Source organism: Camelina sativa, chromosome 17 (genome assembly GCF_000633955.1).
Source record: "Camelina sativa cultivar DH55 chromosome 17, Cs, whole genome shotgun sequence".
Classification (NCBI taxonomy): Eukaryota; Viridiplantae; Streptophyta; class Magnoliopsida; order Brassicales; family Brassicaceae; genus Camelina; species Camelina sativa.
The window spans coordinates 2,362,841-2,389,383 of record NC_025701.1 but is presented as its reverse complement, the minus strand read 5'-3'; the positions used below and the strand labels follow the sequence as shown (position 1 = coordinate 2,389,383).

The 26,543-nt window shown below is 37.9% G+C and overlaps 10 protein-coding genes and 1 non-coding gene across 13 annotated transcripts in view; 3 read left to right on the top strand and 8 right to left on the bottom strand.

Moving 5' to 3' along the window:
• On the bottom strand, positions 53-1,110 carry LOC104759090 (probable fructokinase-3). Its single transcript, XM_010482060.1, has 3 exons — positions 695-1,110; positions 265-597; positions 53-190 (listed from the first exon to the last, which is right to left on the bottom strand). Exons 1-3 carry the CDS (start codon positions 1,094-1,096, stop codon positions 53-55), a joined length of 873 nt encoding a protein of 290 aa, XP_010480362.1. The 5' UTR covers positions 1,097-1,110.
• Positions 1,584-2,867, bottom strand: LOC104754754. 2 transcript variants are annotated; one of them, XM_019239223.1, is made up of 3 exons: positions 2,730-2,867; positions 2,087-2,155; positions 1,584-1,956 (listed from the first exon to the last, which is right to left on the bottom strand). In XM_019239223.1, exons 2-3 carry the CDS (start codon positions 2,148-2,150, stop codon positions 1,781-1,783), a joined length of 240 nt encoding a protein of 79 aa, XP_019094768.1. In that variant the 5' UTR covers positions 2,151-2,155; positions 2,730-2,867; the 3' UTR covers positions 1,584-1,780. The 2 variants fall into 2 exon arrangements, with proteins under 2 accessions (XP_019094768.1, XP_010475322.1); XM_010477020.2 differs by lacking the exon at positions 2,730-2,867 and adding an exon at positions 2,618-2,719.
• Positions 3,318-3,829, bottom strand: LOC104754753 (calmodulin-like protein 7). The gene has a single exon (XM_010477019.1). It carries the CDS (start codon positions 3,771-3,773, stop codon positions 3,318-3,320), a length of 456 nt encoding a protein of 151 aa, XP_010475321.1. The 5' UTR covers positions 3,774-3,829.
• TRNAT-UGU lies at positions 5,976-6,047 on the bottom strand. Its single transcript has one exon. It is a non-coding gene; the product is annotated as a tRNA-Thr (tRNA).
• LOC104754752 lies at positions 6,149-7,773 on the top strand. Of its 2 annotated transcripts, none has more exons than XM_010477018.2 (4): positions 6,149-6,245; positions 6,551-6,613; positions 6,821-7,269; positions 7,401-7,773. In XM_010477018.2, exons 3-4 carry the CDS (start codon positions 6,823-6,825, stop codon positions 7,548-7,550), a joined length of 597 nt encoding a protein of 198 aa, XP_010475320.1. In that variant the 5' UTR covers positions 6,149-6,245; positions 6,551-6,613; positions 6,821-6,822; the 3' UTR covers positions 7,551-7,773. The 2 variants fall into 2 exon arrangements, with proteins under 2 accessions (XP_010475320.1, XP_019095117.1); XM_019239572.1 differs by having other exon boundaries at positions 6,748-7,269.
• On the top strand, positions 8,379-15,637 carry LOC104754751. The gene is made up of 21 exons (XM_010477017.2): positions 8,379-8,567; positions 8,769-8,842; positions 8,950-9,112; positions 9,231-9,305; positions 9,393-9,508; positions 9,654-9,768; positions 9,866-9,994; positions 10,393-10,440; positions 10,543-10,697; positions 10,794-10,990; positions 11,085-11,374; positions 12,022-12,171; positions 12,259-12,600; positions 12,728-12,877; positions 13,175-13,250; positions 13,511-13,638; positions 13,731-13,925; positions 14,222-14,362; positions 14,429-14,563; positions 14,656-14,859; positions 14,973-15,637. Exons 3-21 carry the CDS (start codon positions 8,978-8,980, stop codon positions 15,129-15,131), a joined length of 2,940 nt encoding a protein of 979 aa, XP_010475319.1. The 5' UTR covers positions 8,379-8,567; positions 8,769-8,842; positions 8,950-8,977; the 3' UTR covers positions 15,132-15,637.
• On the top strand, positions 16,107-19,439 carry LOC104754750. The gene is made up of 11 exons (XM_010477015.2): positions 16,107-16,541; positions 16,642-17,071; positions 17,167-17,314; positions 17,506-17,616; positions 17,753-17,909; positions 17,989-18,123; positions 18,209-18,424; positions 18,542-18,608; positions 18,699-18,853; positions 18,924-18,990; positions 19,083-19,439. The coding sequence occupies exons 1-11, from the start codon at positions 16,368-16,370 to the stop codon at positions 19,229-19,231; spliced, it is 1,809 nt and encodes a 602-aa protein (XP_010475317.1). The 5' UTR covers positions 16,107-16,367; the 3' UTR covers positions 19,232-19,439.
• Positions 19,772-20,572, bottom strand: LOC104759089 (B3 domain-containing protein At1g05930-like). The gene has a single exon (XM_010482059.1). The coding sequence runs from the start codon at positions 20,570-20,572 to the stop codon at positions 19,772-19,774; it is 801 nt and encodes a 266-aa protein (XP_010480361.1).
• LOC104759088 (B3 domain-containing protein At1g05930-like) lies at positions 21,208-22,095 on the bottom strand. Its single transcript, XM_010482058.1, has one exon. It carries the CDS (start codon positions 22,093-22,095, stop codon positions 21,208-21,210), a length of 888 nt encoding a protein of 295 aa, XP_010480360.1.
• Positions 22,958-23,601, bottom strand: LOC104754749 (B3 domain-containing protein At1g05920-like). Its single transcript, XM_010477014.1, has one exon. The coding sequence runs from the start codon at positions 23,576-23,578 to the stop codon at positions 22,958-22,960; it is 621 nt and encodes a 206-aa protein (XP_010475316.1). The 5' UTR covers positions 23,579-23,601.
• Positions 23,697-26,543, bottom strand: part of LOC104754748 (ATPase family AAA domain-containing protein At1g05910) — an 8,754-nt gene continuing 5,907 nt past the window's right edge. The window contains exons 7-11 of the mRNA XM_010477013.1: positions 26,269-26,511; positions 25,811-25,997; positions 24,925-24,990; positions 24,564-24,813; positions 23,697-24,385 (exon numbers count right to left, since the gene is read on the bottom strand). Of these exons, the coding sequence (XP_010475315.1) occupies positions 23,982-24,385; positions 24,564-24,813; positions 24,925-24,990; positions 25,811-25,997; positions 26,269-26,511 (1,150 nt within the window). The 3' untranslated portion in view covers positions 23,697-23,981. The remainder of the gene's footprint in view (positions 24,386-24,563; positions 24,814-24,924; positions 24,991-25,810; positions 25,998-26,268; positions 26,512-26,543) is intronic.

Genomic DNA, 26,543 nt, shown 5'->3' with positions numbered 1-26,543 from the left:
GGTAATCATGTAAATCATATTTTGATCGAACAATGAATGAAGGAAGATTCATTCAATATTGATGAGTACTCACCTCGAGTACTGATTGATCATCAACAATCTGGTGCAGAAGTGCACCAACGAAAGAATCACCAGCTCCGGTAGTATCCACCGCATCCACAGGGAAAGTTTCAACAGTTCCATGGAATTTCTACACTGTGTTTTTTTATTTATAAGTAACCATTCTTTATCAACAAGAAACCAAAAAAACAATGTTATTAATACCTTTGTGAAATAAGTACATCCCTTTTCGCCGAGAGTAACAAGCAAGAGTTTCAGATTGGGATGCCATAGAGACATCGCTGTCTTGTCATCCATCGTTTTGTTTTCGGTCAAGAACTCAAGCTCCACGTCACTGACCTTAATGATGTCAGCCTTGTCCCATATGCTCATGATCTGAGTCCGAGCTTCTTCAGGGGATGGCCAAAGAGGTTCCCTCAGGTTTGGGTCGTAGGACAAAAGAGCTCCGGCTTCTTTCGCCACTTCCATTGCCTTCATGTGAGCCGACCTACATGGCTCTGTTATCAAACTTATTGATCCATAGTGAAACACTTTCGCCTGCACAAACAAATACAACAAGGGTTAAATTTACACGTGAAACTAAAGGAGTTAAAATCTTGAAATCTTGAAAACAGAGAGAGAAAGATTTACGTACGGATCTGATTAGTTCAAGATTCAGTTCGTCTGGACGAAGAAGCATATCGGCGCTAGGGTTCCGGTAAAACATAAACTCTCGTTCTCCATCAGAACGCAGAGTCACAAAAGCGAGTGCAGTTCTTGCTCCTTTGTCGAAATTGATCCCCTGATCAGCAACACCGTTCTTTCTCAAGATTCCGGCGAGCATGTGACCGAAATCATCGTCACCAAGCTTTCCTACGAAGGCTGCGCGACCTCCGAGACGTGACACGGCGATGGCAACGTTGGCAGGAGCACCGCCGGGAGCTTTGAGAAATCCGGGGGATTCAGAGAGGGAGACGCCGGATACGGTAGGGACAAGGTCAATGAGCATCTCGCCAAAACTGACGATGAGGCCTTTCTCGCCGGTGGATGATGCCATTTGAACAAGACCGATTTTGCGTTTGAGAGATTGAAGGTTGAAAAGTGAACGACGTTAAGACTCGTTTTTAGTAGTTTATATAGGGTTTAGATATTTTGTGGTCTTTCTTTCTAAAAAAATAAAATTAAAAACAAATCATAAACCAGTCAAACCTTGAAGATATCTTGGGAACGTGGACTATATAGCTTATAGAAATTGTAGATATACTAACTATATCTTGAATTCCAGATATATTAACATTTCTGCAAAAATAATTCTTCTACTATCTGATTTTCATTTGGTTCCATTGCAGTTTTAAGGTTCAATGAATTTAACATTTCTATATGATTGATCATGTAATCGTTGGATAGGGGATAAGAACAAAACACTCTTAACTCTAATCTCACTCTCTTTGACCATATAGAAACGTTGGATAGTGGATAAGAGGATACTATTTTGTAGCCTTGTTTAACATTATTCACACAGACAAAAAAAGACTGCTAAGCAATCCTCATCAAGCTGCTTGGTCGATTCACTGTTCTAAGTTATTCTCCTACAAACATTTCGAATCTACTAATCGTATTCGCGAACTACAAATACAAAATCCATTTAACTCTGCTGTCTCATCCTGTTCATGGAGCACTGTAAAGGAAGAGTAAGAAAAGAAGAACAAAAAAGAATACAAAAACAGAAGCAAGCTCTTCTTTATTTAAGTTCTTTCGCAATCTCTCGATCTGACTCAGGCAGAATTGTTTCATCCGTTAAGACGGAAGAATCACCTGCACTTCCATTCTGATTTTGTTTTGGTGCTTGTTCCTGGTTCTGGTCAATCATGGTTTGCATGTCCTGCATTCTCGTGCGGACAACACTGGTCACCAATACTGAAAACAAGTAAAAGACTTGTCACTATTGCACATACCTATGATCTCATGATCTATCCATAGAGAATATAGGAAATGGTGACACGAAACTATGGTAATTAGAATGACGGAACAGAAAAGAGTATCATACTAGCTGCAGTGCCGATAGTCCAAACCCAGAGGATCTTCAAGCCAGGACTCTTCTCTCTCCCCATTTCCCCTAGCATCATCACAAATTCATTCCAGAACTTTTAGCAGCACCAAACTAAAAACCCAATTATAACAAGGTTTGAAACTAAACAAGAAGAAGCACTCAATCTAGCTGGGGATTGTTTGTTCGAAACTAAACAAGGTTCACTTAGTAATCAACCATTGCGAAACAAGATCAATCTGCAGTAAGCTATAGGTGATCTAAACGAGTTTTGCAATAAACATCTTCCACCTAAAACTGAATGACTAAGATAATATAAACATAACCGAAGCCAGATTACGACAAATCTCGTATGAATGTAATCCCAACACATAAGAGCCTCAGAAACGAAACTGGTTACAACTAATCGCTGTTTCAAAACCCCTAATTTAAAGAAACCCTGAACCCTAAATCGAGAAACTGTAATGGGAGAATAAAAATTTACAAAATTGAAAACTGATTGCTACTCTCGTGAACTCCAAAAATGCTTACTGGGTTTGAGTAAATTGACATTAGCGATATTGAGCAAATGTGACAAGTTTTGGAACGGAAACAGATACATAGAAAGGATCAGGGAAATAGCTGAGAGAGAAAAAAAATATACCTTTTTCGATTTCAAAGAGAGACCCACAGAGCTTGAAAGCGATGGATATGTCCTCTCTCTCTCTCTCCTTTTCTTTATTCAGAGAGTGAAATGTCAAAGAAAGACTTTTTTTAGATTTCAAGTTCTTCTAACAAAAGACTCGAGAGGAGAGTGAGGAAGAAGAAGAATCGTGGTAACCGATCTGGTTTTAATAAAAATCGAACCGGAATTTTAAAACCGGTATATTTAATTTCGTAAAACCGAATTAAACCAACCTAACTCTTGATTAGTTGATTTCGTTGCACACTCTCCCACGATGCAAATTCTCATTACGTAATACGTACGTTAAACCAAAACCATCTATAAATCTCAAGCTAGCACAATTACACAATCACATCGATCCACATTGTTAAACATACTCTTACTTATGATAATATTTTGCCAAGACGAAGCCATAATATAATGCCCGCAAGCAACAACAATATGGAAACTATGTCCGGAAGCACCAAAACAAAAATGCATCCCACTAAATTCTTTTTTTTTTCATTCCTAAAACAATAGAATTAAATCAAGAATACAAAAAGAAAAACACAAAAATAAATAAATTATTTAACTCAAAGAACAAAAACCACCGCCTTTCATCATTTGTCTAAACTCTTGGTAGTTAACCCTACCATCACCATCAACATCCACTTGCTTTATCATCTTCTTACATTCGTCCAATGTCTTACCTTGTTTGAGCCCCAAGGAAGACAATACCGCCTTCAGTTCATCCACCGTTATAAACCCATCTCCATTCTGATCAAACACATTGAAAGCTTCCTTCATGTCCTCTTCTTCTTTGTCTTCCTCGTCCATTATCGTCTTGTAAAGCTCTCCAAACTCGTCTATGTCCACGCACCCGTCACCATTCACGTCGATCTTTTCGATCATCTGAGTCAACTCCTTGTCAGGAATGTATATCCCGAGGCTTCGTAGTGTCTCGCTCAGCTCTTTCCCCGTGATCGTCCCGTCCCCATTCTTGTCGAACATTTGGAACACGCGTTTTAGCTCTGTCGGATCCATCTCTTTTTTGAAATTTGTATGGCTACGTGTGGAGGAAGAAAAGGGAATGGTGAGGGCTCTGTGAAGCTGAGAAAGGGTTTCTCGGGAAGATCGTTTACGCTTTCCTCGCTTCTTTGGAGATCGATGAATCGCCCCGATAAGGGCAGGAATTAAGAAATCTAGATGGGAGTTGAAAGAGTCAAAGAGACATTATAGGGAGGAAGACGGAGATAGAAGATTTGTCTTTCTTTGATATCGTTAATCGGTAAAGGAAGAGGACATGTTGAGGGGTTTTTAAAAGGATACAACTCTATGACTTCTATGGAATCATATTAATTTGTTTATAGTATTACTACATTCTTAATTTTTGTTTTTTAATGGGAATTTAATTTAGTGTTACGTTTTCCCAAAAAAAAAAAAAAGCAAGAAACAGTACTCCGGGGAAAGTCGAGTCAACTTATCAAATAATTTATGCCATCTAATCGATTTGTGTATCTTTTGAAGATATAGATAACCAAAAATTTGTAACATATTTTATTTTAATTTTTCGGCAATGTACTGTGCGTTCGAGTTATCAGCTGCATGTCTCTCTTATGTGTTTAACAATAATGAACATCTTAATCAAAAATGCTTAGATACACCTACAATCACATATGATTCAGTTGGCTACAGAGTTAGGGTAGTTAATTAAGTTATCCAAAAAATAACAAGTACCGTGGATGTACATTCTTGAATCTGATGAGTGAGTTATTATGGAATTTTAAAAATCCCGTGAATAGGATATAATTTCATATATTCTGCTATTAACAACCAGTTATCATTTAGTATTAGCAAAACATATGATAACTGGATTGGAGGTAATCAAGAATAATTCAGTTACTCTTAAATGAGACAATTTTAAGAATCGATATCATATTTTTTTGTTTTTTTTTTTTCGTTTGTTAAAGACATATTTAAGAATCATAGATCTAAGATTGTAAATGGTTGGAAAGTAAGGAGTATGCTCTCCACCACAAGGAGATTGGTTGCACGTTTGGGTCAAAAAAAAATTTCACTTCATCAGTTTTAAACATTTCTATTTAGTAATTAGCTAAAAAACAAAATTAATTAGTACTAAATATCTATATATATTATTTGATTTAATATTTTATATATAAAAAAGACAGCCACAAAAAAAAAAACCAAAACCTGACGAAGTGGTGATCCACTATGGACAATGCACTTGTTCCTGCGGTCACTTAGAAAAACAAATTTTATGGGGCCAATCAAGATTATTGGAGTTGTAGGTTATCTCGATTCGTATGTTCCTCATGGTTTTGATCCGAGAATTGAAATCAAGCGGACGCGTCAATCTATACTAAATAAAAATAAGAACTATAAGTTCTCTACATAGAATTTTAAACAATCTATCGGAATTTGACATGTCATTCATTAATATTTTTTTAATTTCCATAATTTTTTATATTAAAATTTTTTTTAAACAACATATGAGGACTTAACATGTCATTCATTAATATTTTTTAAAATTTCTAGAATTCTCTATATTAAGAATTTTTAGAAAAAGGAAAATTTTAAATTTATAGAAATAAAAGAACTAATGTATTAAAAATTTCAATTCAACAATATGAATGGACACATAAAATTTAATAGTTTCTTAAGAAGTTCTTAATTTAATATTTTCTCAAAATTAATAATACAATATGTTTTAAGCAATTTTGTTTTACATCCATTGATGGAGATGCCCTTAGTGTACAAAAAAAGCGCATCTCTATTAGCATAAATAATAGTATAAGATTACAAGTTTTGATTTAGAATTTAGTACATTGTCTATAATCATTTTATTCTAAAATGCAATTTTTAATGTTTTTCTTCAGATTAATTCTTTTGATGGACATAAGAGTGATATATTTTTTTATAGTTAATATCTAATATTAAGTGATATATGTTTAACCATTATAAGACTGTTGTAAATATCTTTTCAAAACATAGTAATACTAATTTTCTGGAATTGTTAATATATTTCTAAAATATTAATAATATTATAATCTCTCTTATTAATTTCAATTTTTAAAGTTTTTTAATAAACTAACATTAATTTTTGTAGAAAATTTTATCAAACAACCATTGGAGAGAGAGAGAGTGGAGAGACGAACCAAAAAAGAAGGGATAAGATCTATAGTTAAAAAAGTATTTTATAAAGGTTGGAAATTTTTTAAAAAATAGTGCCCACACGCAGGATCGAACTACGGACCTTCAGTTTACAAGACTGACGCTCTACCACTGAGCTATACGGGCAATTGCAAACTAAACAGCAATTAAACAATATATTACGAATTAAAAATATCTCTAAAGCTTAAACGATGTCGTCTCTCCATTCTCATCATCTTCTTCTTTTATCCGAAACTTCATTTTTTCTTATTCCCTTTCTCAGACCCAAAAATTAGGGTTCAGTTTTATAGCAACAAGGCTCCGTCGTTGTATGTAGTCGGAAAGGTTAGTTCAATTGTCTTTAAAATCTTTGCTCAGTTCGATTCTTAAATTCGTGGGTCGTGTTCAAAATTTCGAATTGATCGATGCTAAAACCAAACCTAGCTAGCACGATTAGTTTTTTTTTTTTCAATTGATCGATGCACGAGTTCGTCGATCAGAAGCTAATCGTGCTAAAACCAAACCTAGCTAGCACGATTAGTTTTTTTTTCTTTCAAATGATCGATGCACGATTAGATGTTGTAATCGCTCTTCCATGATTGTTTCTTTGTTTGGTACTGAGTGTCATTTTCCTTATTTGTTTCCCCCAGACACGATCATCGCATCGCGATAGCTTTACACCCATTTTCGATATTTTTCTCTGCAGCTGAGAGGTAATACTTTGATCTCTATGCTTCGATTCGATTCGATTCTTCAATGCTTTAATTGATTTTGCTATTCATCTGGTTTGATTTTCATCTCTTTATAGAAAAACCTAGATTTAATTTCGCCGTGAATGTTTCTTTAGGAGTTCTGGTGCTTTGAATTTTACGAATCAACTTGATTATGTTGACGGATGTTGAATCAATACTTTGGTTTAGTGATGGCTACTCCGGAAGAAGTTGAGTATGACAAGTTTCGAGAGAGAGTTGAGCGTACTGTGTATATAGACGAGCTCACGCCTCTTGCCACAGTCCCCGTTGTTGAATCTGCTGTGAACCAGTTCGGAACGGTCAAGAGTGTCAGCTTCGTTCCAAACTTGTTGGGTCCAAAGGAGCTTCCAATTGGTGTCCTCGTTGAGATGGAGACCAAAGAGATGGCTGAGAATGTAATCGCTACTGTCACTCAGTTGCCTTTCATGGTTGCTGGAATGCCTAGGCCTGTGAGAGCTAGTCTTGCTCATCCTGACATGTTTCGTGATCGTCCCAAGAAGCCTGGTAGAAAGCTCCGTTTTCGCTGGATGAAACCTAGTGATCCTGATTTCGACAAGGCTGTTAAAATGAAGCGGCTTGTTCGTAAACATACCGCTGAATCTTCTTTTATGATCAAGGTACTCTTTTTGTTTCTTTCTGTGGCATGGGATCTCTGGATGCTGTTGATGAGTATTTTATTCTCTTGTTGTTGAGGAGAGGACTACGGTGCTCTTGTGAATGTGTTTTCTTGTTTTCTTGTTTTTTTCAGAAACAGCTCGAGGAGGCGGAGAAGCTGTCTAAACAGCAAGCTGAGACGACGATAACACATCATAAGAAGTATGATTTGTGTGAGAAACTCTTCCACGATGGCGTTGCCCAGAAACTGTCTGAACGTTTCCACATGAAATCTTTTCGCTAGAGAGGCACCAACTTTCCTAGAGATGTGGGTGCGTCTGATAGAATGTAACTAAGTACTAGTAAGTGACAAATGAAAGGGATGGTATTTTGCTATGGCCACTAGTTTGTGCAGAGTCTATATTCTGGTTGAGCTGACTTTGCTTTAGATGCTATGTGTTTAGCCTTTCTAACTCTTAATGAAGAAGGTTCCACACTGCTCATATATATGTGTCGTCTAGTCCACAGTTTCTACGAAGCTTCTTAGCTGTTTCAACTTTGATTTATATGTGAAGCAAAGTATAAGCGTGGAATGCTTTGTGCTTCAACGTAGATTAGTTACAGGGACTTTGGAACCTGTCTCTGTGATGAACTGTTTCTACTTTCCAGAGGACTATAGACAATGTTTTTAGTATATAACCTTGATCTTCTCCTACTCCTGATTCTCTAGCGAAACAATAGTTTAAGCTTTAGAGACATATTCTACTCTCTGTTCATCTGTTGTGTAGAATATACACCGTTTCTATGTTGGAGCAAGCAGTAAATTTCGGTTTAATCACGTAATGTTCTCATGAGCCAAACTAACCAAAACAAAAAGTTAAAAAAAAATCCAAACCGATGTAAAATCCATATATACATGACTGTCTAAGTCTTAAAAGTTCAATCAAAGATAATGATTGCAGAAAAAAGAAGAAGATAATAATGATATTTGCAATTCGAGCTAATCATTAAGAAAAGGAACAGTGGTCAAGATGACAAGAATCCTAGACTGATCACATAAGAACCGGTGGATCCAGACAGGATTATATCAGAAGGGGTAGATTGGTAGTTTTAAGAGGACTTCTGGACTGACACTTTCCGACATTAATGGCGGAAAGAGAGAGAGAGAGAGAACTTTTGAAAGGATTGATTTTTAATAAATTTTATGAGATTGAAATAAATTAATGATAAAAAGACGAGAGAGAGAAGAGCGATGCCACCTCTGAGCGGTTTGCCTTCTTCTCCCCTCGCAGCTGCCTCTCTGGCTTTTACCATCTCCCTGGTAATTTCTTTTTTCCCCCCTTCATCTCTATCTCTTATCTCTTTTTTTTTCTTCTTTCGTCTTCTGATTAATTCGAGATTGGCTTTTCGTAATTTTTCTCTAAATTTTGATTCCTTTTTCTCTCCTCTCTCTTGGATCGCATAATCTGAATTTCTCACCTTTTTGTTTTGTTTCCCCCCTTTCTTTTGGTTGGGTTTTCAGGGTGCTCCGGATTGCGATCTCGGTAGCTAGATACTGAGTTTATAGGGATTCCCATCAAATCCTGCTGCTGCTGGGTACAATTTGTTCTTTCTTTCTTGTTGTTGTTGTTGTCTTCAATGAATGAAGAATTGTGTTGCTTTCTAAGTTTATTTTCAAATAATATGGTATGGGGATTTTGCAGGGGGAGGGGATTTGAGGCGGAGAAGAAAATGGGGGTTATGTCCAGACGGGTTTTACCCGCCTGTGGTAACCTCTGTTTCTTCTGTCCTTCTTTGAGGGCAAGGTCTAGGCATCCCGTTAAACGCTACAAGAAAATGCTCGCTGAAATCTTCCCTCGTAATCAGGTCTCTTCATCATCTCTTTCATATCTTGTTTTCAGGGATTCTACTTACCTTTATTGACATGGCATACGGCTACTCTTACAAGCTTCAATGTTATTTTTCCCATCTTGTGATTTGGCAGGAAGCTGAACCAAATGATAGAAAAATTGGCAAGCTTTGTGAGTATGCCTCAAGGAATCCTTTACGAATCCCAAAGGTTTTTGCATTTTTCCCCTTTTGAGAATTTTCTTATCATGCTTCTCTCCATTTTTTTCTCATGTGTTGCATTATTCTCTTTTGACAGATTACAGAGTACCTTGAGCAAAAATGTTACAAAGAATTGCGGAATGGAAATATTGGATCAGTTAAAGTTGTCTTATGCATTTATAAGAAACTGCTTTCTTCATGTAAAGAGCAGATGTAAGTCATAGTTTCTTCGTGATAAACGCGGCTTGACATTATCTGGTTACTTATAATTAGTATATTATCGTTCGCTTTTGTTAAATTAGACCTTCAGAAATAATAATGCTTGAGTTTTCGCTGATACTATCAACTTTTCTTGTAGGCCTCTATTTTCTTGTAGTTTGCTAAGCATTGTCCGAACTCTTTTGGAGCAAACACGAGAGGAAGAAGTTCAGATCTTGGGTTGCAATACCCTTGTTGACTTTATAAGTTTACAGGTACATTTTAGCATTTTTTGAGGCATGGTTACATGTCTCTTCGCATGCTACTTGTTCAGCTAGCACTACATATGGTAACCCATTTGTTTATACACAGACTGAGAATTCCCACATGTTCAACTTAGAAGGTCTAATCCCTAAACTGTGTCAACTTGCTCAAGAAGTGGGGGATGATGAAAGATCACTCCAATTATGTTCAGCAGCAATGCAGGCTTTGGCGTTCATGGTAATGCTATTCTTTGTCTTTACTTTTCTTTTGTTTGACTGACAGCAAACATGCCCTTCAGATATACATTCCTTACACAAAACATATCCTAAGATTTATGGATATGTGCAACATGTTACGGGGTATTTTATATTTACTTGAACTTGTAATTTTGATCTGAAAGCTGTTAACGGAAGCCCTTGTTGATGAGTCTTTTTTGTTCAAGAAAGCATTTTACTAGTCCTTATTCAGCTAGTCTAGAATTCATTGTCAACTTGTTTAGTTTTACTAGTTAGTTTCACATTAACTGAAATCCTATTTTACCTTTGACCTTCATCCTAGAGCTGCATCTTATGTGGTGTAAAGTCCACACCTGTTTCTACTTGGAGCTTTCGCTACTAATTAATAGTAATTGCTAGGTATCTTTCATTGGTGAGCATTCCCAACTATCAATAGACTTGGATAAGGTGAGTCATCGGACACTTCAACTTCTGCTGGTCATGGTTTATAGATATACAAGTGCTGGTGCGTTGTAGTTAGATTGTGATCCTTTTTTCATCTTGAATTAGATTATTTCTGTGATTCTGGAGAATTATATGGATTTGGAGAAGGGCCAAGAAGACATCAAAGAAGTTGGTCAAATTTCAGAAACGAAGATTCCCAACCTGAGTAAAACGGTTTCCTTCAAACCTAATCCGGTGACTGACTATAAGTTGGAAAACATGTAAAGCTTCTCCTTAAAGATTTATTCACTAGTTTTTACAACCACTGGAAATGCATCGTCTATATGTTATTTAATTTATTCATCAAATCCATTCAGGGACATTTCGAAGAGCCCCTCATACTGGTCTATGGTTTGCCTTTGCAATATAGCCAAATTAGCAAAGGAAACTACAACTGTTCGTCGGGTTCTGGAACCGCTTTTGACTGCTTTTGACAGTGGAGATTACTGGAACCCTCAGAAGGGAGTTGCATCTTCTGTTTTATTGTTTCTGCAGTCTCGTCTGGAAGAATCAGGTTAGATGATATACTGAATTTGCTATCTTTCCTGACATTACAGTATACCTCTAACTTGTCTATGTGGTAACGGACTAAAGAAGTATTCATGCAGGAGAGAATTGTCATGTGTTGGTATCTTCTTTGATCAAGCACTTGGATCATAAAAATGTAATGAAGCAACAAGGTCTTCAAATTAACATGGTTAATGTAGCTACATGCCTTGTGCTACATGCTAAGCAGCAGGCTTCAGGCGCGATGACTGCTGTAATAGCGGACGTGATTAAGCAGTTGCGGAAATGCCTGCAAAATGAAGCTGAATCAGATGTGTCTGCTGATGAAACAAAGCAGAACTCAGACCTCCAGCATGCGTTAGAAAATTGCATGGCAGAGCTCTCAAATAAGGTCAGTTGAATTGGTTTCTGTTCCTTTGAGTTTTGATCTGATCTTAACCACAAGTATTGCTTGTATCGTCATGTGTATTATATGTCTTAATACACCAGATATTAAAATTTACAAATTTGTCAACAGTCGAACAAGGCTTCAAGTCTACTCGTACTTCAGATTATATGATTTGCTTGTATGAAAATATTAAACTGTGGAGGAAAATACACTAGATAAACAGCACTAGCCTTGTATATTAGGAATCATAACTGTCCTAATTAAGTCTGTTCTTACCTAGTCAAGGTGTTAGTAGATAGCCAGTGATTATGAGTTCCATGTTCAGCTGTCAGTATCCATTATGGTGTCATTGCATAGTAATGGACTTCTTGTTATGGTGTCAAAACCAATATGATATGTAGTGTGCTAAGAGCCTAAAACTAATTCAATACCCCATACTGTATATCACATTAGACTTTCGAAACCATGCAGGTTCTACTTATCTTATGTAATAGATTATATCTTCTTTCAGTATGTGGTTTTAGTCTACCTTGAGTCCTGAAACTCCTTGTGGTAGCCAGCGCAATTTGTGGAATATTGTTGTTTTCCCTCCCGTCTGCATGTTTATACAAACCCCATATATTTGCTAATTATTTGTTTTGCTTTTTAAGGTTGGGGATGCCGGGCCCATTCTTGATATGTTGGCAGTGGTTCTTGAGACGATATCCACTAATGTCGTGCTTTCTAGAACCACAGCATCAGCCGTTCTCAGAGCTGCACATATAGTATCCGTGGTCCCAAATGTTTCTTACCACAAGAAAGTAATTGAATATTTTACTGCAACTTTTGTTTTGTATTTGACTACCGGTAGTTATTCTGTTCTAACAGATTTACTTGGCCTGTCCCAGGTATTTCCGGATGCCTTGTTTCACCAACTGCTCCTTGCGATGTCCCATGCCGATTGTAAGACTAGATTCGAGGCACACAATATTTTCTCCGTTGTGCTTCTTCGAAATCTTCGTTTGCCTTGGTCATATCCACAAAAGGAAACCTCAGAAGTTGTTCCTGGCATACTGTCAGTTGATGGAACCTGTACTGTAAGGAACCAGAATATTAGTTTACAGGAGGAAGAGAAAGAAAAAGTTGAGAACTCCTTAAATGGTGAACTGCGTAAAGATGTAAACCACACCAGTCAACAGTTTAGTTGTCAGTCTTTGGATAACTTAATGGATGTAGATGATGGTATTAAGGTATTAATTTTCTAAACCTACGTTTCTTTGCGCTCCTTCCCACCCTCCAATTATAATAGTTGTCACTTTCTTATCGATTTGAATGTATTTACTAAGCTAACTATAGTGAGATTTCATGCTGTTACAGTCATTATGTTCGCTGCGGCTGAGTAGTCACCAAGTGAACATGCTTCTTTCATCCATATGGATCCAAGCAACTTCTACCGAGAATGCCCCTGAAAATTTTGAAGCCATGGCCAGCACGTTTCAAATCACCTTACTGTTTTCATTGGCAAAGGTTAGTCGATGCATCTTATGTACAGCAAAAAAGGACCATAAATCGTGTTTACAGCGTACTCTAGCTTTAATGTAATGTATTTAAAGCTTTAGGTATACCATCATACCAAAGGGTGATGGAATGCTGGTATTCTTTCATACTTATGATAGTGTAATGTATTACAAAGTTCTAGATATACCACCATACTTCTGGACATCTTGAGTTTTTCAGATTCAACACTCTGTTTTTGAAACTAGATTTAATGGGAGGGTCATCTGATTTTGTGAAATTTTCTATGATTTTGTGTTTGCAAAGCAGAGATCAAATCACATGGCTCTGGTGCGGTGTTTTCAGCTGGCATTCTCTCTTCGAAATCTCTCATTGAGTCAAGATGGTAAGTTAAAGACTGTGGTTAATGCTTTTCCCGTCCATTAAGAAAATTACCTACTTTGTTCGCTAGGATATTACATAGTTCCATTATAGTATGCCATGCCATTTTTGTTGATTTGCGATGTGATTTTGATAGTGGGGAATATTATAATACATAGTCTCTCGCCTTCATACTGTGAACCTATAAAGAGTAAACTCAACTGTCCTGAACTGCCCATTCTGTTAAGATTATTTCTGACATAGATTTCTGGTATAATTCTGAAGGTGGTATGCAGCTTTCTCGTAGAAGATCTATATTCACATTTGCATCATATATGCTCATTTTTGGTGCCAAGATTTCCAATATTCTGGAGATAGTTCCAATTGTCAAAGAATCTTTAACTACCCAAATGGTGAGCTTTGTGTATAACTGCATCCGTTTGTTTCGTGTTATCTAAATCTCTTATTTTTAATTTGTATGTGCAATTCGTCATGTCCTAAATAGGTTGATCCTTATCTTGTGATGGAAGAAGATATGAGACTGCGTGCGGTATGTTCTGGATTTCCACAAGAAGAAGCATATGGATCTGACAAAGATGATAGTGCTGCTCTCAATTCTTCAGTGATTGTCGCAGATGATAGACGTCTGAAGGAAATCGTGATTACCCATTTTATATCGAAATTTCAGACATTATCAGAGGTACTTATCTAGTTTAAAATTATTAAATGATGTAATTCAAGATAGTCCGATTATTTAGAACAGAGAGAGTTTTTGACCTTATATCCAACGCATCAGATGAAGCTGTCCTAAACAGAAGAATAACTATGAGTTTAGCTCCAGGTTTTTTATCAGTCAAAATATTAGCCTGTTACATTATGTGGTGGGTATATGTAGGCATAATCAAACAAAATAAAGTAGGATAAACCGCTGGATCATTTCATGCTATAACTTCACTCGTTTGTTCTGATTTCCTTTTCTATGTTTAATGCTCTTAGGAGGAGCAATCAATTTTGAGAAAGGAAATTCAGTCAGAGTTTTGCCGAGATGATGCACATCCGCTTGGTGGACAATTGTTCACGGATACACCAGGACCTAGTTCTCCTCTTAATCAAATAGAACTTCCAGCTTTTGAAGAGGTATAATGCTTTTAGGAGAAACTTGCTTTAGGAATCATTCTCATTGCATTTTGATGGATCTTTCAGGTTGAGCTTTCAGAAATAGCGGCATTTGAAGGAATTTCCCCGGGGGCTAGTGGGAGTCAGTCTGGCCACAGAACATCATTGTCCGCAAACACTAACCCAGTAGATGTTCTGAGTGTCAACGAGTTGTTAGAATCGGTAATAGTTGCACTCAATATTTAGTAATAGTTATTATTGGTCTTTACCATGGCCTCCTTTTTAATGCAATTTTTTTCATTAATGATGTTTAGGTATCAGAAACTGCTCGGCAAGTTGCAAGTCTCCCTGTTTCCTCCATTCCTGTACCTTATGACCAAATGATGAATCAGTGCGAAGCTCTTGTGACGGGTAAGCAGCAAAAGATGTCTGTGCTTCGAAGTTTCAAACCCGAAGCAACCAAAGCTATAACTTTCTCAGAAGACGAAGAAAAGGAGGAACAATTTCTTCTCAAGGAGGTGAGACTTTGTTCTCTGTTTATATTGACAGTATTAAGTGTTAATGTGTCATCCCATCAACGTCAAATATCAGTTTGGTGTTGATTTTGTTTTTGTTTTGTCGTGTGTTGCAGACAGAAGAAGCTGGTGAAGATGATCAGAAGGCAATGATTGTGGCTGATGTTCAACCTCAAGACCAGCTTGGATTCTTCTCACAGGAAGTTCCACAAAATTCTTTTCGGTTACCGCCTTCCAGCCCTTACGATAAGTTCTTGAAAGCAGCTGGGTGTTGAACCCGGTACATTCTTTAAATCTTGCATATATATATAGACACACACACAGCATAATATAAATATATATATTATCACGTGTAAAATCTGCTGCTTGGTATATTCTTAGTCAACCCTTGGCTGTTTCTGGAAGGCAACTATGATTGATTCATTCCATTTATCCAATGTGAAAAAGATGTAATAGTAATACTCATCAAGGAAGCAATTGTTTAAATCTGATCGACCTGTTGTTGAAGAGCAGAAGCAGCAAAGAGTCGTGCAGAAACTCGAATTGTCTTTTTGTTTTATTTTGGGTGAATGATCAATTGATTTTGAAGTGTTGGTTGATTGTTTCATATGTCTGTGAGCTGCGTGTGTTTTGTTCTATGTGGTCTTCTGGTGGTTTTAGACTGGGTTCAGGTTCTTGGTCAGTCAAAAGTGTGTGTGCCTGGGTTTGCTCTGAGAATGACAAACTTGGATGGATTGTTGATGCCTTTATGTGATAATGGAATAAAATGAGTTGCAAAGTAGTTTTTGATGGTGAATAATAAATAAACTTAGTTGGTCTTTGAGCAGCTTGCATATCAAGGGGCACACAGGACTGAAGGAAAAGAACAAAGTAGATAATTCCAAAAGAGTCTTGTACAAACATGCTTTAATTAACAAAGTACATGCAGCTTCTTTTGTTCTGCTGGAGTGCTCGAAACGAAATCCAAACGTCATCATATAGCCGTTATAGGGTTCTTCAAAGTTTCTTACGTCTCAAAAAGTCAAAGAAACAGTCCTATCAATTGGATCAATCAAACCAAATAAATACAGACCTAAGAATGAAACTCCCCATCATAATACCCTCGAAAGAGAGACACAGTACATACCTACAACAGGGTGAAGCCCATATTAGTATATTACAATAATATTGGCGCCTTTCCGAATTTTCACTATTAACAAAAAATTAATAAAATAAAAAAGACACGAACTTTAGATGATCTTCTTCTTGGGTCCTTCTCTTTTCTTACAAGAGAGAGAAGAGAGCTGACACATTTCTAAATTTTCCAACTCATCTCTTCTTCTCTCATTACCAAAAACGGTAATTTCAGAACAAATCTAGGGTTTTCCATTCCCGGTAAAGATCCACACTTTAACACTACCATTACTAAAAAAAAATCTCAACTTTTTTTGTTTGCTTCTTCTCCTTCTTTGCTCCTTGAATCTATATTCTTAGGGCGTCTTCTTCCTCTGCAATTTCATCTTTTCGCTTCAATGGAGGAGGTGGATTGCACTTTACCAGTCACAAAGACCACTACGGAACCCTCAGATGCTTGTACCACTGAGGACGCCATTCGAGCTTTATTCGTTTACTTAGTCGACCCTTTGCTTCCATTCAAATCATTTGATGTCCCTTCCAAGCCCCTCCGCGAATCTGTCGCCAAACAGGTCATTTCTTAAACTTCCCTCAGTCTCTCTCTCTAATTAGGTTTTCTCGATTTATAGCTCTAGTTAAGACATCAATGCCTTCTCTGTTTTGTTAATTCAGGTTCATGCTGTTGTGTTGCTCTTCAATTATTACCACAGGAGAGACAACCCTCATCTTGAATGTTTGTCTTTTGAGTCGTTCAGTAGCTTAGCTACGGATATGAGACCTGCTCTGCTGCTGCATTTGAAGGAGGATTCTTCTGGGAGAGATGGTGATTTGGACCATACCGTTTTGCTGGAGAAGGTTATTAAAGATGCTTGTAGTTTATCCATGAGCTTAGATGCGTCTTCAGATCTTCTTGTCTTGAACAAGTTCCCTATAAGGACAGTTGCGGTTCTACTAGTTGACTCAGAGAAGAAGAACTGTTATCTTAAACACAGCTCCATCACGCAAGGTGTGTGGTCACTACTTGAAAACCCCATTATAGCAGATCAGAAACAAGAGGTCGTCTTTCAAAAAGTTGCATTTGCTGCTGTTAAGGAGGCCACAGGTTTGTTTGAAAGACTGATCATTTGGGATTCTATATATGTAATAATAGCATTCTTTCTGTATGTTAGTTACTTAACAATTTCGAATCTTTTTCAGGTGTTAATCACAAGGACATTGTGATATTGGAGAGGCATCTGGTATGCTCCTTGAGTGAAGAGAAGACTGCAGTCCGCTTTTACATAATGAAGTGTACTTCACAAGACAAGTTTTCTGGAGAAAATCCCGTTGAAGAAATGCTTAGTTGGTAAGTTGATTTGCATCAAAAGGAAATGCCTTAGCTGCAATAGTTATGACAAGTCAAAGGACCTTATATTCAACTAAAGATTGACTCACAAATGTTGGCAAGATGGTCTTTCAGATGTTAATCTTGAACTCACATTAGTTGAATGATTGACATTCCTAATCAGCTTATTTTGCTCTTCTCTATGTAAATAGTATGCAGGGTCCTTTGTTTGAGAAGAGCTTCTCCGAATGGTCTACAAATTCCAGAGTGGAATACTTTCATGTTCTTCCATATGCCAGCCTCATACAAGATTGGTTTTCCAGGTTTAATTGAATCCCTAAGTTGGAATACTTTCATGTTCTTCCCAAGTTGTTATTCCTTACATTACTTTTGAGTTAGTTTGGTACATTTTCTTGTTTAGGGGATAGCAATGTAAGTTGATTCTGTTTTTTTTTTCAGGCGAGGAGATACTGAATCTTTGATAGAGAAAGAATCAGAAGCTGTATGTGATGACAGAGAAAGCAATGGCAACGAAGATGCAACCAATGAGTTGGAACTTTCTGACATTTTTGGAAGAGGAGGAAATGCTGCTTCTAGAAGGCGTAATGAAATTAAAGTATGCACTGGTAATGATACTTGTATGGTTGTGTTAAGGAAAATAGTAGTACGAAGCAACTTACTAATTTAAATTGCAGGCCAAAAAAGTTGCCGCTCTACTTAGCAATCCTAAAGCTAGAAGAAAAGCTACTCCGGGGATACATAATCGATACTTCAAAGGAAGTATGAAATCTTATGTCGATACTTCAAATGGAGGGAAAGGTGGTTTGGAGGTAGAGTCTGAATTCTACTACACTAGCAATTAAATATTCTCAATTCTATCTTCAAGTATCCATTATCACCCTTTTGTAAATGCAGGTTGCATCTGATCAAAATGATCACAAAGAAAGAGGTATCCAGAGGAAGAAAGCTGTTACTGACAGATTTAATAGCATTCATAAGCTTCATGTAGCTCCTGTTTCTGCTCATAACTCTAACCAAAACCTTGAGGACCTACAGACGTCTCTTCTTTCTAGAGCTACATCACTATCCGAAACTGCATTGAAAGTTCTTCTTTGCAAACGAGATAAACTGGTAATTACAATTTGATCATAGATATATATATACACAATACAGCAAAAAAAACTGATTGGCAATATCATAGGTCCTTATTTTTTCACTAAGAGCTGCTCTCTTTTTCTCTGGCTGCAGACTCGTCAACAGCGGTACGTAGAAGACGAGATTGCTAAATGCGATAAACGCATCCAGAACATCAAAGGTATGTATATACTAATATACATGTATATTTCCTTTCTGCCACAGCTTTTGTTTTTATATGAACCTGAGTGCTTCTCGTGGGTGTTATTAGGTGATTGGGAGCTGCAATTAGAAACAATACTCGAGTGCTGTAACGAGACATACCCAAGCCGCACCCTTCAAGAATCTTCTGACAAGTCAGCATGCCAAAGCAACAAGAGGCTGAAGCTCTCTGAATCTCTTCCTACTACTAAAAGTCTGTGTCAGGTTAGTTTATGGTAACTTTGATCATTTCATGTTCGAAGAAATATGATTCATTGCCCCTTAACTATTGCAGAGACTCGACGATATCTGTCTCATGAATAACTGGGTACTACCAAACTATCGTGTGTCTCCATCAGATGGTAAAGTTTTGAGATCATATGCTAAATTTGTAGTTTAGCTCCTTTACTCAACTCAAAATATTCATGTTGATGTTGTTGCTTTGTCCAAAAAGGTGGGTATGAAGCTGAAGTAAGAATCAAGGGGAATCATGTCGCATATACAGTACATGGAGAGGAAAAGTCTGATGCTGAGGAAGCTAGGGAATCTGCGGCAGCTTGCTTGCTAACTAAGTTACAAAACACAACAGCCAACTTGTCATGACTGAGTGAGATCCAAGAGCAACTCAGAACCCAAACTAACTTCCATCATGAGTAGAAAAGTCTGTATAAAACCATTGCAAGATGCCAAGATTTGTACCGACTCCATTCCACTGTTCAAACTTCTAGATATATTTCAAGATACAAAAGGTATTAACTGATGCAATAACTTGAGTAGACCGAGCACCAAACCCAGAGTTATGTTATAAATATTCATCAGTTCATACTTAGACTTTGTAATCAGAATTTGTTTTCACTATCAAACAATCCAAGAAACTGAACATAAGCATACTCATGTCAAACTATTCGTCCAATCATAGTAGAGAATCAAAAACAGTAAACTTACTAATAATAGAGGAAAGGTGTAAGATCTATCAAATCGTAGAAAGCCCCTAAAAATGATAATAGAACCTCCAAGAAGTTAACTTGACGCAAAGAACCTATAGAATCGCCTCAACTTAGATGGCTGTACAAAAAGTAGATCAAACTCTACGGAGACAAGAAGATTAGCAGAAACAGAGAGCATTGGAAGAGGTACTCTGTCTCATTGTGAGGGAGGAACAAGAGCAAAACAGAGGACTCCACGGCATCTGAAAGACCAGAGACTGATGTAGTCGCCGTGTTTGAATCCATTAGCCTTAACGACGTCGTCCCACCCACAAACCAAACTGTAATCCCAGCTTCCGTTCTTCATATCACATTTCTTTAAAATCACACCCCAAATTTTAGTCCTTTGATCCACCAGAAGCGCTCCCACTCCGATCTTCTCATCTTTGTTGATGTCTTCTTCTATGATCCTCGATTCTACAGCCGTCAAGAAGTCGTTTCTGATAAGGTTGAATGGTATAGAGAGACGGCTCTTCTTCTGCTTGACATCAGCTACGATCAGAGTCTTCTCACAGATGAGTTTGGGGTCTTCTCCGTTCATGTCTCTTATCACCTGAATAAGCCACCTTGGAGTTCTTGAAAAAAGAGTAACCTCCTTTGATTTCTTGAATCCACTACTACTACTACGACTCCGCTGAGACATCGCATGGCTCATGGAGCTTGTGGGATTAGTTAGGCACGAAGATGGAGACGATTGGACTAAGCGTGAAGAAGAAGCAGAAGCCCCATTAAGGTTTTCAAAGTTCGGTTGTGAGTATCTTAGCGCAGACCTTATCTTTCTTGGGACATGATCGAAGAAGCTCTTCTTCTTGCTCTCTTCGTCTTCTTCTTCAGAGACAATCTTGGCCTTTCCTTTTCTTTCGCGTTGTTCTTCATCATACACCATAGCCGCTGCATCCGCCAGTACATGAAGGTTCTCCCACATCTTCTTTGTCTCAGCCGCGTCGTTTGTAGTCATTGTGATATCGGAACCCAAACTTGTGTTCAGAGAGCGAGAAGCGTGAGGAAGAAAGATTGTTAGAGAGAATGAGAATATGAATGAAAGAGTACTGAAATAATCGTTGATTAATAATCACTGACTATAAATCTTTTATATTTTCTCTTCTTGAAAGCATTACTCTTATTTAAAGTGTGTGACTAAAGCAGACCACGCACCAAAAACAGATTCATGTTAAAATATACGTCAATTCATACTTAGACTATAGATCATAAACAACTTAGTTATTAATATTTGCTTTTTGTTTTGTTCTTAATTATGTCTCCTCATTAAGAAGCTATTTTAACTTATTTGGAAGATAAAAGAAAGACTTGTTTTCTTAATTGGAGAAAGGTTTAGGGTTTACAATACGTACTTTCCAGTAGCCTCCCATCAGTATTCAGATTAGATCAAGGGTACTATCAGACGATCACATAAGCATATATCAGTAATAGAAGAGAAAAAAATCCCAACAAAGTGTAAGATGGATCAAATCGTATTAAAAACCCTAACTTTGCTAGTTACTTGAACGAAAAACCTCCAGCATCGCTTGAATTTAGAATTTTACAATCAAGTTATGATGACCTCAATCAACAGAAACACAAGAAAGAAACTTGTTAGAGAAAAAGAGGAAGAGGAACAAGAACAAGGGCAAAGCAGAGGACTCCATGGCTCCTGAACGACCAAACAACGATGTTGTCTTCGACTTTCAATTCATTAGCAATGACGATGTCGTTCCAACCACAATCCAAATAGTAACCCCAGCTTTTCTTTCCTGAAGACGTCATCATCTCCGACCTCTTTAAAACCACGCCCCACTTTACAGACCTTGGATCGAAGAGAATCGCTCCCACTCCGTCCTTCTCACCGTCGTCGATGTCCATGTCTTCTTCTTCTACGATACTCTTCTCCGCAGGCGTCAAGAATTCGTTTCTGATGAATTGGTTGAAAGGCATTAAGAAACGGCTCTGTTGTGGGTTGAGATCAGATGGTAACAGAGGCTTCTGAAAGATCAGTGTCGGGTCTTGTGCGTTCATGTCTCTCATCACGTGAACAAGCCACCGCGGCATCTCTCTCCGTGAAAAAGCAACCCTAGGTTTCTTATTGAATCCCCGATGAATACCCCACCTCTGTGACAGCCCACATCTCTCAGGGATTGTTCTATCCGTCAAGCAAGAATACGGAGACGATCGGTAAGTAGGGTTTGGTGGTCTTCTCATCATAGCCATGTAGTTTTCATAGTTCAAAGAAGAACAAGGCGATGAAGAAGAAGCCCCATTAGGATTTTCAAAGTCTGGTGTTGGGAATCTTAGGGTAGGCCTTATCTTTCTTGGAACATGAACGAAGCATCTCTTCTCTTCGCTCTTCTTCTCGCTCTCTTCTTCGTATTCCTTGGAGACGATCACGATCTTGGCTTTTCCTTTTCTTTTGCGTTGTTCTTCATCGGACAACTTAGCCGTCGCGACATCCGCCAACACCGTCTTCTTCTCATCGTCGTTTGTCATCATTGTGATCGGGAACCCTAACTCGAGATCAAAAAGCGAGATGCGTGAGAAAGAAGTAAACTTTAGAGAGAAAGAGAGAACGAGAATATGACTTGACTGAGAATGAGAGTGCCCTGTTGTGTTAGACGTTCAACAGTAAATCGTTCTGATAAACTTCTTTTTTTTTTTCCTTTTTCCATTCAGGTTAGTAGACCCTTTAATTAATGCAATTCCAATTTCCTTTTCTCTTTAGTTAATTTTCCCAATTTATATAGTTTTACTTTTTTTACTTTTATATCAGTTTAGGCGAAAATCAGTAAGATAATTACTGCAGCGAATCGCCTAATTTTGGGTTGGGTCAAGCTATTGCTATAGTTGGGCTTAAGTCCATGATTTTAGTAGGCCCATTAAAGTGATTCAGTGTAAGCTACAAAAGATATTTTAGAAAATCTTCGTACACATGTCACATCTGTTTGCTATGGTCTATGTGTATGATTTTTTATCGTGAGCTCTATTTGATTTTTGTAAGTGTCTTTGTAATTAGGTTTTTTGATTAAACAGAAAAAAGTCGTAATGCGTTGGAACAAATGATCCTTCTGCATTCTGTCTTCACATGAGTAGAAAACTTGTTAAGGCTACAGAAACAACCCCTCTCGTTTCGATTGATCAAACAGAATGTGCCAACATACTAAGACCATGAGTGTTACGTGAAACCTCGTTTCCAAAATCATACAATCTCTCATACGAACAGAATATGGTGACCACCATTGAACGAGAAAGCTACAAACGACTTAGTTTGTGTTTCAGTGAGTCAACAACATCCAAACTTCCTACCAAAAACCCTAAACAAAACCCTAATAGTCCCCCAAAAAAACCCTCTTTTTTACTTATTTACAGAATCAACAACAGAGCTAGTCGGAGGAACAAGTGCAAAACAGAGGATTTCACCGGACCTGAAAGACCAAAGACTGATTTTGTCGCCTTGTTTCAATCCATTAGTCTCAACGACGTTGCTCCATTCACCACGCAACACAAAACTCCAGTAGCTGCTCCCTGAACTAGTCGTCATAAACCATTGTTTGAAACCCACGTTCCACTTTTTCGTTCGTTGATCCACAAGAAACGCTCCCACACACATATTCCCTTCGTTAGTGATGTCGTCGTCATCAATCATTCTGGCCTCGTCAAGCGTCAAGAAATCGTTTTGGATTACGTTATTGATAGGGATTGAGAGACGGTTTTGGCGTGGATCAACGTCGTTCAAGTCCAGAGTCTTCTCTATGATTAGTTTCGGATCATGAGTTCCTTCCATGCGACTCATCACCTGAACAAGCCATTCCGGCGGTGTGTTCTTTATCGTTTGCGGAGGGACGTATTCGTAAGTAGTCCTTCTTCTTCTGGGGACGTTACTCAAGATTCCCATCAATATCACGTCTTTATCTTCTGGGACAGTAGTCTTGGGGTTTTCTTGTTTATCCGCCGGTAAATGCAGAGGCAAACTCATCTTCTCCTAGGCAGGGTGAGAAGTTGCTTTAGCGTAGAGAAGAGTAGCACAAGAGTTGCAAAATCTAAAATAAACGATTTGAGAGGGAGAGGGAGAGAGAGAGAGGTTGAGAAAATGGTGAGAAGAAAGACTATCTTGCCGTCACTAAAATATCGTTCATCCTTTGTTTCTTTTATGGCTCTTGAGCCTGTTTTTAGATTCAAAGGTGAAAGTTCGACTTTACAAGAGGATCCTACTGATAAACTACTTTTTGGTCTTGGTCACTTTTCAGTCAAAGAAAAATCCGGATCTTAAAAAAAAAAAACAAGAAAAAACAAAAAAAATCTTTTGCTTCTTTCATTCCTTTTTTTTCTTTTTTTGGGGCAAATCTAACCTATCGACCGATATGAGAAAGTTTTAAGCCTCAGAAATTCGCCTCATGCTGAGCGAATTCCGACAAAAATCTCAAAATTGAATGCTTAGGGTTGTTGTCATCATCACGAAGCCCTTTGTCCAAAGTCTCAAGAACACCCTTCATGATTCGAGTGTAAAGCCTCTCCATCTGCGGAATGTTGTACTTGTCAGTGCGCTCCATGAGTAGTACCTTTACAGTTTCTATTCGCCTTGATATATCTTCATCCGGCTGAGCAGAATCTCGGGAACAATCACCACTTACTTCTTCCCCAGGACCCTCCTCTTTTCTTGGCTGCTCGCTTTGGTCTTCTTTATCACCATCTGCTGAAGGAGCTGATGAATTTGAGTTGGTCGCTTCCTGACATGGCATTTCTTGGTCTGAATCTTGGTGTTGTACTCTGTCTGCAGCTGAATCTGTTCATCACAAAGTAAACACACACCACGAGCATTGAGAAGTCTCATTACATTACCAAGAGTTTTTCTACATCTACGAATCCGAGATCACAGGAAGTCGAAAGTTTCAGGGAAAGCAAAACCATGGACACTTCACACATAAAACGAGGAACCAAATCAGTGATTGCAGTAGCATTACCTGTACAGACAGTATCCACGGTTTTCTTGGGCTTTTTAAGACCTTCATAATCTCGATCTAAATTAATCTCTGGCTGCACATTCCGAAGTCGGGCACTGGTTCTAGTAACAGTTCCCATCTGCACAACAGGAGCTAAACCAAGGATAGATCCACCCAAATCATCTGGTATCTGTGAAGGACCACCTTCAGCGGCAATCTTATCACAATATGTTAGCAGTGCTGGGTCCATCTGTGACAGCATCCCATGCACCTGAAACATAATGATAACTATGGCTTCAGAGAACAGCTTTTGGACGATGATAGACTTGCAGCAATTTTTATGGAATATTATTTATCCAGTTTAAGAGACTTGGAAACATACTACATCTCGAAGCTCATTGGCTCGACTGACAATTCTTGCTCCAGCATAATCATCTCCATTGTAAGCCTGGATAATATAACCAAAAAAGTTAAGTCAGCCACCATCAAAACATACTTCATAAGAGTCTAATTCCTTAGCATAAATTTAGAAACAACATTCTGTTTGAGAAAACAGCTATATTCCCTCAAATATATCAAATGAAATGGATAATAAGGACAATGTCGACACCACTCAACTCTAATCCAACACCAATAGGTGGGACTCTCTATCCATAACTTTGCTAATGCAGTGACCATATTTTATGAATTACAAAGGTTCTATCACCATGGAAAAGAGATATGTTGTAAAATAGGCGTGCACCTTGGCATTTCTCACAATGAGATCAACATCTTGCAAGAACGGTGAACATGTTAGATACTGCCCAGAATCGACACGCTGCAGCAGAGTAGCCGTATCCATTGGATTTTGAATTATTGAGCGGTAGTTCGGAGCATCCTCGTCAGTAACTGGGAAGTGAAATGCGCTGAATCTTTTATCATATAGTATCCTGCACAGATAACAAAAGACAAATTTAAACAAGCTTATCTAGAAAACCCAAGATAACTCCCAACATTAAAGACTGGGCAAGGCTACCAGATACATTTTGAGAGCTAAAATTTAGTACTNACTCAGCATAAATTTGGAAACGACATTCTGTTCGAGAATATTCCGTCAATATTTCAAATGAAATGGATAATAAGGACAATGTCAACACCAACCAACTCTAATCCAACACCAATAGGTGGGACTCTCTATCCATAACTTTGCTAATGCAGTGACCATATTTTATGAATTACAAAGGTTCTATCACCATGGAAAAGAGATATGTTGTAAAATAGGCGTGCACCTTGGCATTTCTCACAATGAGATCAACATCTTGCAAGAACGGTGAACATGTTAGATACTGCCCAGAATCGACACGCTGCAGCAGAGTAGCCGTATCCATTGGATTTTGAATTATTGAGCGGTAGTTCGGAGCATCCTCGTCAGTAACTGGGAAGTGAAATGCGCTGAATCTTTTATCATATAGTATCCTGCACAGATAACAAAAGACAAATTTAAACAAGCTTATCTAGAAAACCCAAGATAACTCCCAACATTATAGACTGGGCAAGGCTACCAGATACATTTTGAGAGCTAAAATTTAGTACTGTTATATCAGAAACTGTTCATCACTAGACGTCCAGTTGGCAAAAAGTAAAAGGCCTTCTTAATCTAAATATAAAGACAATATTAAAGCTTCAATATGAACTGCAAGGCTTGTGCCTTCAGTTACCAACATATCATGTGCGTATACATATTTACCTATTGCAAACATCTCTGAGACACATACGCAATCTTCGAAGGGCATGCTGCTCAGCTTCCACCTTGGCTTTTATTTCTGCGGGTTTTGGACCAGTAGGTTCTTTTGGAACCTTGGGAAGTTCTGGGAGGGATTGTCGTCCATCAGATTTGCCGTTTAAGCCTGAAATGACTGAGAGAGCAGCTTCAATCAAACGGTCAAAGAACAAAGACCTGTCTTCGCTTGATGGTTTGTCCACATTATAGCTGAAAGCAAATGTACACAATCTGAGAAACTG

Bases quoted from the DNA above. Each gene is read 5' to 3' on its own strand.
- LOC104759090 (XM_010482060.1), bottom strand. From the start codon at position 1,096: ATGGCATCATCCACCGGCGAGAAAGGCCTCATCGTCAGTTTTGGCGAG. The intron at 598-694 runs GTACGTAAATCT...TTGTTTGTGCAG, and splicing joins ATCTTGAACTAATCAGATCC to GCGAAAGTGTTTCACTATGG. The intron at 191-264 runs GTATTAATAACA...AACACAGTGTAG, and splicing joins GATGTACTTATTTCACAAAG to AAATTCCATGGAACTGTTGA.
- LOC104754754 (XM_010477020.2), bottom strand. From the start codon at position 2,687: ATGTATCTGTTTCCGTTCCAAAACTTGTCACATTTGCTCAATATCGCT. The intron at 2,156-2,617 runs GTAAGCATTTTT...TGATGATGCTAG, and splicing joins TGTCAATTTACTCAAACCCA to GGGAAATGGGGAGAGAGAAG. The intron at 1,957-2,086 runs GTATGATACTCT...ACTTGTTTTCAG, and splicing joins GACTATCGGCACTGCAGCTA to TATTGGTGACCAGTGTTGTC.
- LOC104754753 (XM_010477019.1), bottom strand. From the start codon at position 3,773: ATGGATCCGACAGAGCTAAAACGCGTGTTCCAAATGTTCGACAAGAAT.
- LOC104754752 (XM_019239572.1), top strand. From the start codon at position 6,796: ATGTTGAATCAATACTTTGGTTTAGTGATGGCTACTCCGGAAGAAGTT. The intron at 7,270-7,400 runs GTACTCTTTTTG...TGTTTTTTTCAG, and splicing joins AATCTTCTTTTATGATCAAG to AAACAGCTCGAGGAGGCGGA.
- LOC104754751 (XM_010477017.2), top strand. From the start codon at position 8,978: ATGGGGGTTATGTCCAGACGGGTTTTACCCGCCTGTGGTAACCTCTGT. The intron at 9,509-9,653 runs GTAAGTCATAGT...CTTTTCTTGTAG, and splicing joins TCTTCATGTAAAGAGCAGAT to GCCTCTATTTTCTTGTAGTT. The intron at 14,363-14,428 runs GTATAATGCTTT...TGGATCTTTCAG, and splicing joins AACTTCCAGCTTTTGAAGAG to GTTGAGCTTTCAGAAATAGC.
- LOC104754750 (XM_010477015.2), top strand. From the start codon at position 16,368: ATGGAGGAGGTGGATTGCACTTTACCAGTCACAAAGACCACTACGGAA. The intron at 17,910-17,988 runs GTATGCACTGGT...TTTAAATTGCAG, and splicing joins GAAGGCGTAATGAAATTAAA to GCCAAAAAAGTTGCCGCTCT. The intron at 18,425-18,541 runs GTAATTACAATT...CTCTGGCTGCAG, and splicing joins TTTGCAAACGAGATAAACTG to ACTCGTCAACAGCGGTACGT.
- LOC104759089 (XM_010482059.1), bottom strand. From the start codon at position 20,572: ATGACTACAAACGACGCGGCTGAGACAAAGAAGATGTGGGAGAACCTT.
- LOC104759088 (XM_010482058.1), bottom strand. From the start codon at position 22,095: ATGACAAACGACGATGAGAAGAAGACGGTGTTGGCGGATGTCGCGACG.
- LOC104754749 (XM_010477014.1), bottom strand. From the start codon at position 23,578: ATGAGTTTGCCTCTGCATTTACCGGCGGATAAACAAGAAAACCCCAAG.